At 47.4% G+C, this 15,086-nt stretch overlaps 1 protein-coding gene across 2 annotated transcripts in view; it reads left to right on the top strand.

The window, feature by feature from the left end:
• Nucleotides 1-15,086, top strand: part of SV2B (synaptic vesicle glycoprotein 2B) — a 294,017-nt gene that overhangs the window by 259,751 nt on the left and 19,180 nt on the right. For both annotated transcript variants that reach the window (XM_073568738.1, XM_073568739.1), the window contains exons 8-9: nt 954-1,042; nt 1,140-1,304. In XM_073568738.1, coding sequence (XP_073424839.1) covers nt 954-1,042; nt 1,140-1,304 — 254 coding nt within the window. The remainder of the gene's footprint in view (nt 1-953; nt 1,043-1,139; nt 1,305-15,086) is intronic.

Genomic DNA, 15,086 nt, shown 5'->3' on the forward strand with positions numbered 1-15,086 from the left:
TTGGTCAATGGCTTGTTTATTGTTAAAGAGTCTGTCAACCCGAAAACACAATTTAAAAGAAGCATATAGTCATACTTCGGACTTAGCCCCTATTCAAGTCATAACTTTATTGTATAAATCTGTCCCTCTGTTGTGTAAAGAAATGTTCTTTATTCTATTATGCTAATTAGGGGAATTTGTGCACCCTTGGTGTGGCTAAGCAGCTTTATTGCACTGTTCCACCTGCAGAGTTTGGATATCCCTATTCCCTCTCTTGTGGTGGATAGTGTTGGCTTGTTCAGAGCAAGTGCTGTTTCAGGAGAAAGCTTGTGCCTGCCTCTCTGGTGATTGATAGTTTCAGGAGGATGCTAATATCTGTGCTCACTGTTTGTTGGTGTTTCTAGATTGACGTGTGTGCATAGCTCTCTCCTCTCCGCTGCAGCCGCATGGTACACAGTGTAGTGGAACTTTGACAGTGACTGAGCGTGAGCTTGAGATTCCTCCTGAGATGGCTCTGGTTCTGTAAAAGCAGGCACTGTCCATCAGCAGTGAGGGAGATGGGGATATCGAAATGAAGGGGGTGGAATAGTGCACTAAAACTGCTCTGCCACATCAAGGTAGCGCTGAGCACCCTAATTAGCATATTGGAATAAAGATCATTTTTCACACAATGGAGAGTCAAATTAGATAATAAAGGTATGATTTTCATAGGGGCTAAGTCCCCCAAATGACTATGTGCTTTGTTTAAATTATATGTCGGGGGGTGAGTTATGATAACCTTTGCTAGATCTTTACATATGTACCTAATTACAGAATATACATTGATACTGCATGAAATCCTTAAATCTGATAATGAGATAAATCAAGGAGAGCTAAATTATATATTAATATTATTAACTCACAAAATGGTAGTTGTAATACTGGCAGAGGAGTAGCATGTGGCCAATATTCAGTAGTCTGTCTCTCTGTTGTAGGTGTGGGAGAGCGTGCTGTACTGCTTTGCTGGCCAGTACAGGAAGAACACAGTATTTCTAGCAGTGGTTTGGTTTACAATGTCCTTAAGGTAATTTTTCTTTTTTATTGTCACTGAAGCCTTTTTTACTTCTCTAATTGTGTTTGTTCAATATGTGCTCAATATGTCTGTCTTCTATTTCCTGCAGCTACTATGGTCTCACGGTCTGGTTCCCCGACACAATCCGCTACTTACAAGAAGAGGAGTATGCAAGCAGAGTGAAAAAATTTGAGGATGAGGATGTCAAAAATTTTGTATTCAACTTTACACTTGAAAACCAAATACACATTGATGGGACCTATTACAATGACAAGTAAGTTATAAGGCATTATAAGAAATGTACATATTGTCATTAAATTAGCTCTTCCTTGTCCTATGATAGGTCAATGTGTGAGATAATTAGTCCCATGGTAATTTCTGCATATATATATTGTGTGTATGCATATATGTATATGTATATATATATATATATATGCACGCTAATCAATAATATGGGTAAGCGCTAAAACTCTATTGTCCTATGTTTGTTTCTATGGCTGGTATTTTGTGACCATTATGTCCTACACTATATGCACTTTATTATCAGCCTGACAACTTTTTTTTTTGCCATCTTGGTATGTATCAGTATATAGCTACCATATAGTCTGTTACCATTCCACTCTACCACTCAGTGTATTTGAGTACTATCCTGTCTTTGGTTATATCCTCATTTTTTACTTGATGCATTTGATATGTGATGTATTTTAAAAATTAACAATAAAAATTATAATTTATTCATTCATATATCTTTGTTAGTGGTGTGTTTGGGTTTTTGGTACCCATAGTTTCAGGTTTAAGACATGATATGGAAAATCACAGCAGTAATTGTAGCTTCTAGAGTTGAGCGAAACGGGTCGAAAAAATTCAAAAGTCGCCGACTTTTGGCAAAGTTGGGTTTCATGAAATGAAACCCGACCCTAGGATGAGGTCGGCCACGAGGTCGGCGACTTACGCGCCAAAGTCGCGTTTCAAAAGTTTGTTTTGCGCTCTTTTTCAGCCAATCAGGATCCACGGACACTGTGGGCAACGTGATGACCTAGGCACGGGTCACCACCATCTTTCAGAAGGGCATGCAAGTGATTGGCTTGCTTTGGTGGGCGTCACAGGGGGTATAAAAGGGCGTGCACGCCGACCGCCATCTTACTTCTGCCGATCTTAGTATAGGGAGAGGTTGCTGCTGATTCTGTAGGGAGAGCGTTAGGCAGGGAAGAAGACAAAACAACTGCTTCTGCTGCTAGCGATTTGGCCTGCACAACACACAAGTCACTGTGTGTGCAGTGCAAGGGGAGGCTATATTGTGGTGTATCAGTGGTGTTGGTTGTTGGGCTGCCTTTTAAGGCTTCCTGACACGCTGGCATTGCTGTTTACCCACTGCTCCGCAAACTGCTTTTTTAAAAGCAATCCAATCTCCCTTATCCTCTAGTCACTTTTGTCACAGCTGTGCCATCGAGCCTGTCACATAGCGCTCAGATATCAGTGGGCCTCACACAATCCACAAGTGTCCAGTGTCCAAAAGTGTGCGCAGAGATTCAAAATTTCCATTATCCTCTCGTCACTTTGGTCACAGGCAGCTGTGCCATCGAGCGTGTCACATAGCGCTCAGATATCAGTGGGCCTCACACAATCCACAAGTGTCCAGTGTCCAAAAGTGTGCGCAGAGATTCAAAATCTCCATTATCCTCTCGTCACTTTGGTCACAGGCAGCTGTGCCATCGAGCGTGTCACATAGCGCTCAGATATCAGTGGGCCTCACACAATCCACAAGTGTCCAGTGTCCAAAAGGGTGCGCAGAGATTCAAAATCTCCATTATCCTCTCGTCACTTTGGTCACAGGCAGCTGTGCCATCGAGCGTGTCACATAGCGCTCAGATATCAGTGGGCCTCACACAATCCACAAGTGTCCAGTGTCCAAAAGTGTGCGCAGAGATTCAAAATCTCCATTATCCTCTCGTCACTTTGGTCACAGGCAGCTGTGCCATCGAGCGTGTCACATAGCGCTCAGATATCAGTGGGCCTCACACAATCCACAAGTGTCCAGTGTCCAAAAGTGTGCGCAGAGATTCAAAATCTCCATTATCCTCTCGTCAGTTTGGTCACAGGCAGCTGTGCCATCGAGCCTGTCACATAGCGCTCAGATATCAGTGGGCCTCACACAATCCACAAGTGTCCAGTGTCCAAAAGTGTGCGCAGAGATTCAAAATCTCCATTATCCTCTCGTCACTTTGGTCACAGCTGTGCCATCGAGCCTGTCACATAGCGCTCAGATATCAGTGGGCCTCACACAATCCACAAGTGTCCAGTGTCCAAAAGTGTGCGCAGAGATTCAAAATCTCCATTATCCTCTCGTCACTTTTGTCACAGGCAGCTGTGCCATCGAGCCTGTCACATAGCGCTCAGATATCAGTGGGCCTCACACAATCCACAAGTGTCCAGTGTCCAAAAGTGTGCGCAGAGATTCAAAATCTCCATTATCCTCTCGTCACTTTGGTCACAGCTGTGCCATCGAGCCTGTCACATAGCGCTCAGATATCAGTGGGCCTCACACAATCCACAAGTGTCCAGTGTCCAAAAGTGTGCGCAGAGATTCAAAATCTCCATTATCCTCTCGTCACTTTGGTCACAGGCAGCTGTGCCATCGAGCGTGTCACATAGCGCTCAGATATCAGTGGGCCTCACACAATCCACAAGTGTCCAGTGTCCAAAAGTGTGCGCAGAGATTCAAAATCTCCATTATCCTCTCGTCACTTTGGTCACAGGCAGCTGTGCCATCGAGCGTGTCACATAGCGCTCAGATATCAGTGGGCCTCACACAATCCACAAGTGTCCAGTGTCCAAAAGTGTGCACAGAGATTCAAAATCTCCATTATCCTCTCGTCACTTTGGCCACAGGCAGCTGTGCCATCGAGCGTGTCACATAGCGCTCAGATATCAGTGGGCCTCACACAATCCACAAGTGTCCAGTGTCCAAAAGTGTGCGCAGAGATTCAAAATCTCCATTATCCTCTCGTCACTTTTGTCACAGGCAGCTGTGCCATCGAGCCTGTCACATAGCGCTCAGATATCAGTGGGCCTCACACAATCCACAAGTGTCCAGTGTCCAAAAGTGTGCGCAGAGATTCAAAATCTCCATTATCCTCTCGTCACTTTGGTCACAGCTGTGCCATCGAGCCTGTCACATAGCGCTCAGATATCAGTGGGCCTCACACAATCCACAAGTGTCCAGTGTCCAAAAATGTGCGCAGAGATTCAAAATCTCCATTATCCTCTCGTCACTTTGGTCACAGGCAACTGTGCCATCGAGCCTGTCACATAGCGCTCAGATATCAGTGGGCCTCACACAATCCAAAAGTGTCCACTGTCCACAAGTGTGTGCAGAAATTCTAAATCTCCCCTGTCCTATAGACACCTTGTACCTTGTTTTACATTACTATATAGTTTGTTGGATTTTGTCTACATTTCTACCAAAAATGAGGAAGGCTGGTGGAAGAGGCCGTGGAATTGGGCGGGGGTTGGCAGCTGGTAATGATGGTGTTGGTGGTGGATCTGATGGTAGTGGCAAGAGCAAAATAGGACCGAATGCAGGAGGTGCTGACCCTGCGTCATCGTCTGGCTACATAAGGTCTCGAACGCTTAGTTTTCTAGGAGTTGGCAAACCGCCTCCTCTTCTTCAGTTGTAAAAAGTAAAAGCACTGAGTCGTCATTGGAGGCTCATGTTCATGAACCACACTTTTCCTTGTGTCCTTCACCCCAACCAAGATTGAAGGATGACGCAGGCCATACTACTGATTACTCCATGGAGCTATTTTCACATACCATGCCTGGATTATCAAGTCAAATGGTGAATTACCCAGGCCAAGATGAATCTGACATGGAGTCCACTGATGCACAGCCGCTGATGGATGATTCTGCTGGTACATTCACTCAGAGCACTACATTGTACTCGCAGTGTACAGAGCCAGATTTTGACCCTGATGAGACTCAGGTGCCCCTTCCCGCACACTATACCACCATACACGGTGACACAGAGAAAGGTGCACATGACATAGAAGAGGAGGTGATGGATGACCCAGTTGTTGACCCAGATTGGCATCCATTGGGGGAAGAGGGTGCTGCTTCCAATAGCTCAGATGAGGAGCATCCACAGCAGACATCGACATCGCAACAGCTGTTATCTTGCAGGCCCGGAGCACTCCAAAGACAGGTTCCAAACATCAAAAGAGTTGCTGGACAGCTTGTCCAGAGGGTCAAAAGATCACAGCGTGCTAGGCCGCAAAATGTCTGCCAAAGTAGGAAGAGTGCAGTGTGGCACTTTTTTGAACAAAATCCTCATGATCAGGCCAAGGTTATCTGTAAGAAGTGCGCAAAGACCTTTAGCCGAGGGAAAAATCTGAAAAATGTGAATACCAGTTGCATGCTTAGACATTTAACCAGCATGCACTTGCAAGCGTGGACACAACACCAAACCTCAAATGCCACATGTGCAACTGATCACAACGAAGGTAGTCAGCAACGCTACATTGTTTCCCCCACTGTAAGCCCACCGGTTAGCACAGCAGCAAATGTTGAGGTGTCGTTGCAAGACCACAGCAGTCAGGGAATCCCACTGTTATATCAACGAAAGACTGATTCTAGGCCATCAGAAAGAACACCAACTCCATCACCATCATCAACCCTCTCTCAGTCCGCCCTGTCCACCGCTACTTCCACCATATGCAGCTCTCAAGTCCAGCTCACCTTCCCAGACACTATGAGTAGGTCAAGAAAGTACTCAGTCTCTCATCCGCGTACACTGGGTTTGAACGCCCACATTGCCAAACTAATCTCGTTTGAGATGATGCCCTTTCGGTTGGTGGAAAGCACAGCTTTCCGCGAACTCATGGCCTATGCAGTACCACGCTATGACCTACCCAGTCGCCACTTCTTCTCTCGCAAAGCCATCCCAGCCCTCCACCATCATGTGAAAGACCGCATTGTCCATGCACTCAAGCAGTCAGTGAGCGGAAAGGTGCACCTCACAACTGATGCATGGTCCAGTCGGCATGGCCAGGGCCGTTACGTGTCCATCACTGCGCACTGGGTTAATGTGGTGGATGCAGGGTCCACAGGGGACAGCGGTGGTGGGACAGTGCTGCCTAGCCCACGGTAAAGGAAACAGTTGGCTGTAGGCGTTCGACCCTCCTCCTCCTCCTCCTCCAGAAGCGAAAGCTCATCCACAGAGCGCAGTCGTACGAGCACTCCATCTGCAGCTGCCACTGTTGCACACGATGTGTCGCCCCAATCGAGCAGCTAGTGGAAAGCGTCAGCAGGCTGTGTTGCAGATGATGTGTTTGGGCGACAGACACACCGCCGAGGTGCTGGCCGAGTACTTGAAGCGACAAACTGAGTCATGGCTGGGCAGTGTACATCTTGAGGCAGGCAAGGTAGTTAGTGATAACGGCCGTAATTTTGTGGCAGCCATAGCCCTTTCAAAACTCAGCCACATACCTTGCTTGGCTCACACCTTGAACCTGGTGGTGCAGTGCTTCCTCAAAAATTATCCGGAGTTAACAGCCCTGCTCCAGAAGGTGCGAAGACTGTGCGCGCACATCCGCCGGTCGCCTGTACACTACGTTCGTATGCAGAAGCTGCAGCGATTGCTCCACCTTCCCAACCACCGCCTCATTATCGACATTGCAACAAGGTGGAACTCCACCCTGCACATGGTGGAGCGGCTGTGCGAGCAGAGGCAGGCCATAATGCATTTGTGGGAGGATACACGGCCAGGCACTTTGAGAGCAGACATGGAGTTGACAGGCGTGCAGTGGTCGAAGCTGAAAGACCTTTGTAAAGTCCTTCAGTGTTTTGAGGAATGCACACGGCTGGTAAGCGCAGACGACGCCATCCTAAGCATGAGCATCCCACTTATGCGTCTGCTCATGCAAACTTTGACGCACCTTAAGGAGCAGGCGTCTGCAGCCAATGTTGATGAGGAGGAAGAGGAGGAGGGAATCCTTGATGACATTCAGCCATTGTCTGCTCAGGGACCTCTCCTGGACGAGGTGGAGGAAGAAGAGGAGGAGGAGGAGGATGATGGGGATGATTACTTAGGGGAGGAGGATGCATCTCGTGGGGTAAGTGAAAATGTTGGCGTGGCAAGGTCTGGTACAGGGTTTGTGCGTGACTGGAGCGATGTGGATTTGCCAGAAAGTGCTCCTCCACCCAGCACTCGCAGTGCATCATTGACACCGGGAACATTGGCCCACATGTCAGATTATGCCTTGAGGATCCTAAAAAGGGACCCCCGCATTGCCAAAATGATGAACGATGACGACTACTGGTTGGCCAGCATCCTGGATCCACGCTATAAAGGCAAATTACAAAACATCATGCCACAGGAGAACCTTGACCTAATATTGGCTAATAAACAAGCAACTCTGGTAAATCGGTTGCTTGAGGCATTCCCAGCACACAGCAGCGGTGATGGTTCTCACACGAGCCGTACGGGCCGGGGGCAGCTTGGCAGAGGTGTTCGTGGTGCACACAGCAGAAGTGGCGTTGAAGACAGGGGTTTCATGACAATGTTGTGGACTGATTTTTCAAATACTGCTCACACAACTGGTAATACTGCATCGATGGAAAGTGACAGGAGACAGCAGTTGTCAACTATGGTTACAAACTACTTTTCCTCCCATATCGATGTTCTCCCATACAGGTCATTCCCCTTTGACTATTGGGCCGCTAAACTGGACACCTGGCCTGAATTGGCACAATATGCCATACAGGAGCTCGCTTGCCCAGCTGCAAGTGTGCTATCGGAAAGAGTCTTCAGTGCAGCTGGATCAATCCTGACAGAAAAAAGGACCCGTCTGTCAACCCAAAATGTGGATGATCTAACCTTCATTAAAATGAACCACGCATGGGTTTCCAAGGATTTTGTACCACCTTCCCCTGATGACACATAGGGTGACAGAAAAATGGCTTGCTTTGGTCCACCTCTTCCTGGTACTTCACCTATTTCGCCTTTTGCATCAGCTGAATGTCCAACATCAACATATGCCACTTTCTAAAACTCCCTAACTGTGCTGCCTCCCCCCCATGGCCGGGGTCACCACCTACCGCACGACACCGTGCGAGTGCCGTTGCCCTGGACAGGTGGGTAGGCCGACTCTTGGGCGCGGGCACTGGCACAGGGTCCCTCATAGTGCAATCAAGTGTCTCTGACGGCGGTGGTGCACACCCGCCGTCAGACACACCGCTGTACTATGAGGGGCCCAGTGCCAGTACCGACGCCCACAAGTGGGCCCCCCTTGCTTGGGCAGGGCCCCAGCATTTGCAATCTTTACCTCTCCCTGCTCCTCCACTGTGTAATCTGGGCCGTCAAATCCATACTGTGCCTGACACCGTCTGAGCCTGCCTCCTGAGACATATATTTTGAATGTGTACGCTATCCATACATGTTATCCGGGGATACGGTACCCTTTCTAACCTTTGTGCAATCACGTGCAATCCATACTGGGCCTAACACCGTCTGAGCCTGCCTCCTGAGACATATATTTTGAATGTGTACGCTATCCATACATGTTATCCGGGGATACGGTACCCTTTCTAACCTTTGTGCAATCACGTGCAATCCATACTGGGCCTAACACCGTCTGAGCCTGCCTCCTGAGACATATATTTTGAATGTGTACGCTATCCATACATGTTATCCGGGGATACGGTACCCTTTCTAACCTTTGTGCAATCACGTGCAATCCATAATGGGCCTAACACCGTCTGAGCCTGCCTCCTGAGACATATATTTTGAATGTGTACGCTATCCATACATGTTATCCGGGGATACGGTACCCTTTCTAACCTTTGTGCAATCACATGCAATCCATACTGGGCCTAACACCGTTTGAGCCTGCCTCCTGAGACATATATTTTGAATGTGTACGCTATCCATACATGTTATCCGGGGATACGGTACCCTTTCTAACCTTTGTGCAATCACGTGCAATCCATACTGGGCCTAACACCGTCTGAGCCTGCCTCCTGAGACATATATTTTGAATGTGTACGCTATCCATACATGTTATCCAGGGATACGGTACCCTTTCTAACCTTTGTGCAATCACGTGCAATCCATACTGGGCCTAACACCGTCTGAGCCTGCCTCCTGAGACATATATTTTGAATGTGTACGCTATCCATACATGTTATCCGGGGATACGGTACCCTTTCTAACCTTTGTGCAATCACGTGCAATCCATACTGTGCCTGACACCGTCTGAGCCTGCCTCCTGAGACATATATTTTGAATGTGTACGCTATCCATACATGTTATCCAGGGATACGGTACCCTTTCTAACCTTTGTGCAATCACGTGCAATCCATACTGGGCCTGACACCGTCTGAGCCTGCCTCCTGAGACATATATTTTGAATGTGTACGCTATCCATGCATGTTATCCAGGGATACGGTACCCTTTCTAACCTTTGTGCAATCACGTGCAATCCATACTGGGCCTGACACCGTCTGAGCCTGCCTCCTGAGACATATATTTTGAATGTGTACGCTATCCATACATGTTATCCAGGGATACGGTACCCTTTCTAACCTTTGTGCAATCACGTGCAATCCATACTGGGCCTGACACCGTCTGAGCCTGCCTCCTGAGACATATATTTTGAATGTGTACGCTATCCATACATGTTATCCGGGGATACGGTACCCTTTCTAACCTTTGTGCAATCATGTGCAATCCATACTGGGCCTGACACCGTCTGAGCCTGCCTCCTGAGACATATATTTTGAATGTGTACGCTATCCATACATGTTATCCGGGGATACGGTACCCTTTCTAACCTTTGTGCAATCATGTGCAATCCATACTGGGCCTGACACCGTCTGAGCCTGCCTCCTGAGACATATATTTTGAATTTGTACGCTATCTATACATGTTATCCAGGGATACGGTACCCTTTCTAACCTTTGTGCAATCACGTGCAATCCATACTGGGCCTAACACCGTCTGAGCCTGCCTCCTGAGACATATATTTTGAATGTGTACGCTATCCATACATGTTATCCGGGGATACGGTACCCTTTCTAACCTTTGTGCAATCACGTGCAATCCATACTGTGCCTGACACCGTCTGAGCCTGCCTCCTGAGACATATATTTTGAATGTGTACGCTATCCATACATGTTATCCAGGGATACGGTACCCTTTCTAACCTTTGTGCAATCACGTGCAATCCATACTGGGCCTGACACCGTCTGAGCCTACCTCCTGAGACATATATTTTGAATGTGTACGCTATCCATACATGTTATCCAGGGATACGGTACCCTTTCTAACCTTTGTGCAATTACGTGCAATCCATACTGGGCCTAACACCGTCTGAGCCTGCCTCCTGAGACATATATTTTGAATGTGTACGCTATCCATACATGTTATCCGGGGATACGGTACCCTTTCTAACCTTTGTGCAATTACGTGCAATCCATACTGTGCCTGACACCGTCTGAGCCTGCCTCCTGAGACATATATTTTGAATGTGTACGCTATCCATACATGTTATCCAGGGATACGGTACCCTTTCTAACCTTTGTGCAATCACGTGCAATCCATACTGGGCCTGACACCGTCTGAGCCTGCCTCCTGAGACATATATTTTGAATGTGTACGCTATCCATACATGTTATCCAGGGATACGGTACCCTTTCTAACCTTTGTGCAATCACGTGCAATCCATACTGGGCCTAACACCGTCTGAGCCTGCCTCCTGAGACATATATTTTGAATGTGTACGCTATCCATACATGTTATCCAGGGATACGGTACCCTTTCTAACCTTTGTGCAATCACGTGCAATCCATACTGGGCGTGAGAACGGCTGGCGAGCTGTTAAGCAAGCTACAGCACCTGTCCAGACAAGTACAGGGATTCCCTAGCGAGGAGACTTATTTGATTGTTTTCAATGTTGGGACAGCAATTTTTGGGGAGCACTGTACTCTGGAGAATGATAGATGGGGCCCACCATACACTGGAACATTCCAAAGGTGAACATCAGACACTGGAGCAGCATTTACAGGGCCCATTATACACTAGAGCATTAGAAATGGGGCCCATTATGTTTGGAGCATTATTTGGGCCCATAAGACAGTGGAGCTTCATCCATGGGGACCAACATATACTGTAGCATTATGTGGAGCTCATCATATACTGTTTCAAACATTATATGGGACCAATGATTCTGTATGGAGAAATAGATGGGCCTCGTCATGAGATGTAAAAAGTGAGGTATTTTTCATTGTACTATACCGCTATTTATCTGCCGTATCGGAGCATGATGAGTTGTGGTATGTGTTAAAGGGGCGCTCTTTCGCCCAGGGCACATGAAAACCTGCAGCCAGCCCTCCCCCCCCACAACTTTAGCCAAATAACCCCCATTTCTCAGTGCGTAACTTGTATTATGAAGTTAATTAAGGTTGACAAGCTTAAGTAAGAAGAATTGATGCTTTTGGCATTCAAATGGGCACTGTAGGTGTGTTTCCTGTCCTCCTCTCACTGCCGACTTTTATTCCCCATTGACTTACATTGGGTTTCGTGTTTCGGGACGACCCCGACTTTTCCCTATAATCGGACGATCTTGCTCGACCCGACTTTTGGAAAAGTCGGGTTTCACGAAACGAAACGCGACCCTAAAAAACCAGAAGTTGCTCTACTCTAGTAGCTTCCACTTCTAGGACCCTTAGGCCACATTTACATGTTGAGAATTTTGTGAGTTTTTTTTACCTCAGTATCTGTAAGCCAAAACCAGGAGTGGGTGATAAATACAGAAGTGGTGACGTGTTTCTATTATACTTTTCCTCTGATTGTTCCATTCCTGGTTTTGACTTACAAATACTGTTGTAAAATACTGACCAAATTCTGAATGCGTGAATGTGGCCTTAGGCCAGTGGTCCCCAACCTTTCTGACCTTGAGTGCCACATTCAGCTTATAGAGAGGGTCGCGAGCCACATTCATCACTGAGAGAGGGTCGTGAGCCACATCCAGCTCCCACCCCCTTCAAAGTAGTGCCAACCAAAGCCCCCATTACAGGTAAGCTTTTCCACAGAAATCACTCCAAAGCAGTACACTGAGATCCTGGGGTTCCCACAATACCCCCATTTAGTATTTTCCAATCAAGGACTCCCAACACACTGTCACATCCAGCTTTGAGCACCTCCTCTAACAGGTAGTACCATCCTCCAGCGACCATACCCAAAACATCTCTAAACCCCTAAGACCAGTAAATGTGCAACCAGATCCACACTTCTGTGCAGGGTTTCTCACAAAATTTACCATTTTGAGATTTAGGCTACTTTCACACATCAGGTTTTCGGCGTCAGGCCGGTTTTCTGCCGGATCCGTCTTGTTCTTGACAGACAAAACCGGATCCGTCTCATCCGGTTCATCCGTTTTTCTATCCGTTTTTCGACGGATTACGCCGGATCTGGTTTTTAAAATTGACCCTTGTGGCCTTCCGAACGGGATTGGCTACTGGAAAACTATATATAGCATGTTCCTACAGCCCTTCTTTGACAGGTTGTAGAGGAGAAAGTGCAGGTTGGAGAGAAGAGCAAGTTACTGGCGAAGATGGATGTTGTCATTGGAAATATTACCACTAGAAGTTCTGTGACGGTTTCAGTAATGAGGGACAATTTTGCACTATACTTTATGTCACCTCAAGGCAGAGTACACTGGCAGGATGACAGAGTGTGAAAGATTTGTGCCCTAACCAAACTTGTGTACCTTCTGGACCAACAGTATATACCTTTGCCAACCAAAGTTGGCTATCTTGTCATGGTCTTACTATTTTTAGCTTTAGGCCACAGGTGTGTACCTGGTTGTGTTTTATGCAAAGTATTTCACCTTTTAACAAAAGTTGTGTACATTGTTAGGAAATCACCAACAATAAACACAACTTTTCAGGTGAAATACTTTGCTTCAAACACAACCAGGAACACAACTGTGGCAAAAAGCTAAAATTTACCCACAGTTATATACCTGGTTTTGAATACCTTTTTACCTTTTAAATACCCTGTATTTAACCTTTTTTTTAAACATATTTCGCCGCAGAAAGAAATGACAGACAACCAGTGTAAACAATAATTTAACTTTTATTTAAAATATTTTTTTTTGTGTAAACTGTTTTTAAAGTTAAAAAAACTTTTTTAATAAAGGTTTGAAACCAACCAAATGGGCATTTTTATTACAAAAAAAACATTATAACTCGGTGTAGTGTGGGGTGGAAATACTGCTGGAGGAGCTGCGGGACACTTCGACAATGGGAGTGTGGAGAGAGGACTGGGATCGTGGTGGGGAAGGAACAGTTAGAGGTGATGGTGTGGAAAAAGATACAGAATGGGTGGACATGTGGGAGGCAGAAGAGGTGGTGGGCGGTGGAGTGGAGGGTTGGGCAGGGACTGTAGGAGCAGATGATGTTGATGGAAAGTTGTATGGGGAAGGAGTTTGGTACGGGGAAGGAGTTTGGTACGGGGAAGGAGTTTGATACGGGGCAGGTTGCTGGAAGTGGGGAGATGTCTGGTACTGGGGAGGTTGCTGGTACTGGGAAGGTTGCTGGTACTCGTGAGGTTGCTGGTATGTAATAGGAGGGGGAGGATGGAAAGTGGCTGGAGGGGGTGCAGATGTAATAGGAGGGGGAGGATGGAAAGTGGCTGGAGGGGGTGCAGATGTAATAGGAGGGGGAGGATGGAAAGTGGATGGAGGGGGTGCAGATGTAATAGGAGGGGGAGGATGGAAAGTGGCTGGAGGGGGTGCAGGTGGAGGAACTACAGTGGTGGGAGGTGGAGGTTGGGAGGTAACCTGCTGTAGAGCACCGTGGCACGAATGCATTACATGCATCTGCTGGGTAGGAGATAGTGTTGCCATGCGCTCCACAACAGACCTGAAAAAGGTGTGGTTTGGCGAAGATCTTGCTTCTGAATGCATGGTTTGCAGAAGTGTCTTCACCTCCAGAATGCTGGAGTTGATCTGCTGAAAGCCTGCGGAGATTTGCTCTGACAAGACTTTTAGACAGTTCAGGAAAGATGCATTCAGATGCAAGAACTCTGGCGCATAACTCTTTTCCTGACCCCTCTGCCGCTGCCGCCCAGTACCCGCAGGTGTACTAGAGGTGGCAGGGGCAGAAGGGTGGGGTAAAGGGAAAGCGATCTCCTCACCAGCAGCTTCATGTAATGTAGGCGGCCACGATGCTCCTGTGCTGGTGGATGGGACAGATGGGTCGAATGTGTGGGAAGGCTGGGAAGGTGCAGATGTACCGGGGCGGTCGAAGTGTCCCTCGGTGCCGGTCTCCTCAGGGATCGCCTCAGAAGGGTCCAATCGTGCAGGCTCCCGAGTGCTGCTCACCGTGCTGTGGAATAAAGAGAAAAAAAAACTATTAAAATACTGACATGGTATGGCCCTGGCTGAAAAAAAAAAGTTACATCTAACATTTTTTTGTCACATGTGGTGTGTAATATTTACCTTCTAGTGACCATTGTTTCCCGGAGGAACGACAGGGCTTGTGCGTACTTGTACTTGCTCCTGCGTCCTCCAGATCCACTCGGGGCCCGCATCTCTTTATTGAACTCCTTCTTGAAACGATCCCTCACAGACCGCCACCGATTCACAATTCTGTTCCCTGAAACGAGAAAGGAGTGGTTAGTATACAACATCAGTGTTTCACAAACTCCAGTCCTCATGGTCCCCAGGGGTCATGTTTTCAGGATTTCCATAGTAAATAGAAATCCTGAACACATGATCCGTGGGGACCACGAGGACTGGAGTTCGGGAAACACTGGTTTACATCAAGCAACCGGTACTGTATATACTTACGCTCTTTAATCTGGGCCCGAACATCGAGGTCCTCCCAGCGGCCCACAAGGAGCGAACAGATTTCCTCCCAGAGTCGTCGGGTAACGATAAGGTCAGCGTGGCGGCGGTCAGCCATATTCCAGAGCGGCTCCCTTTCTCTGACGAGATCGATGAGGTGGTCCACATCGAGTCCTCCATCCTCACCGTCAGAGTCGGGAGCACGCTGT

This window comes from Dendrobates tinctorius, unplaced genomic scaffold (assembly GCF_039654945.1).
Source record: "Dendrobates tinctorius isolate UK_male_01 unplaced genomic scaffold, ASM3965494v1 ptg000022l, whole genome shotgun sequence".
Lineage (NCBI taxonomy): Eukaryota > Metazoa > Chordata > Amphibia > Anura > Dendrobatidae > Dendrobates > Dendrobates tinctorius.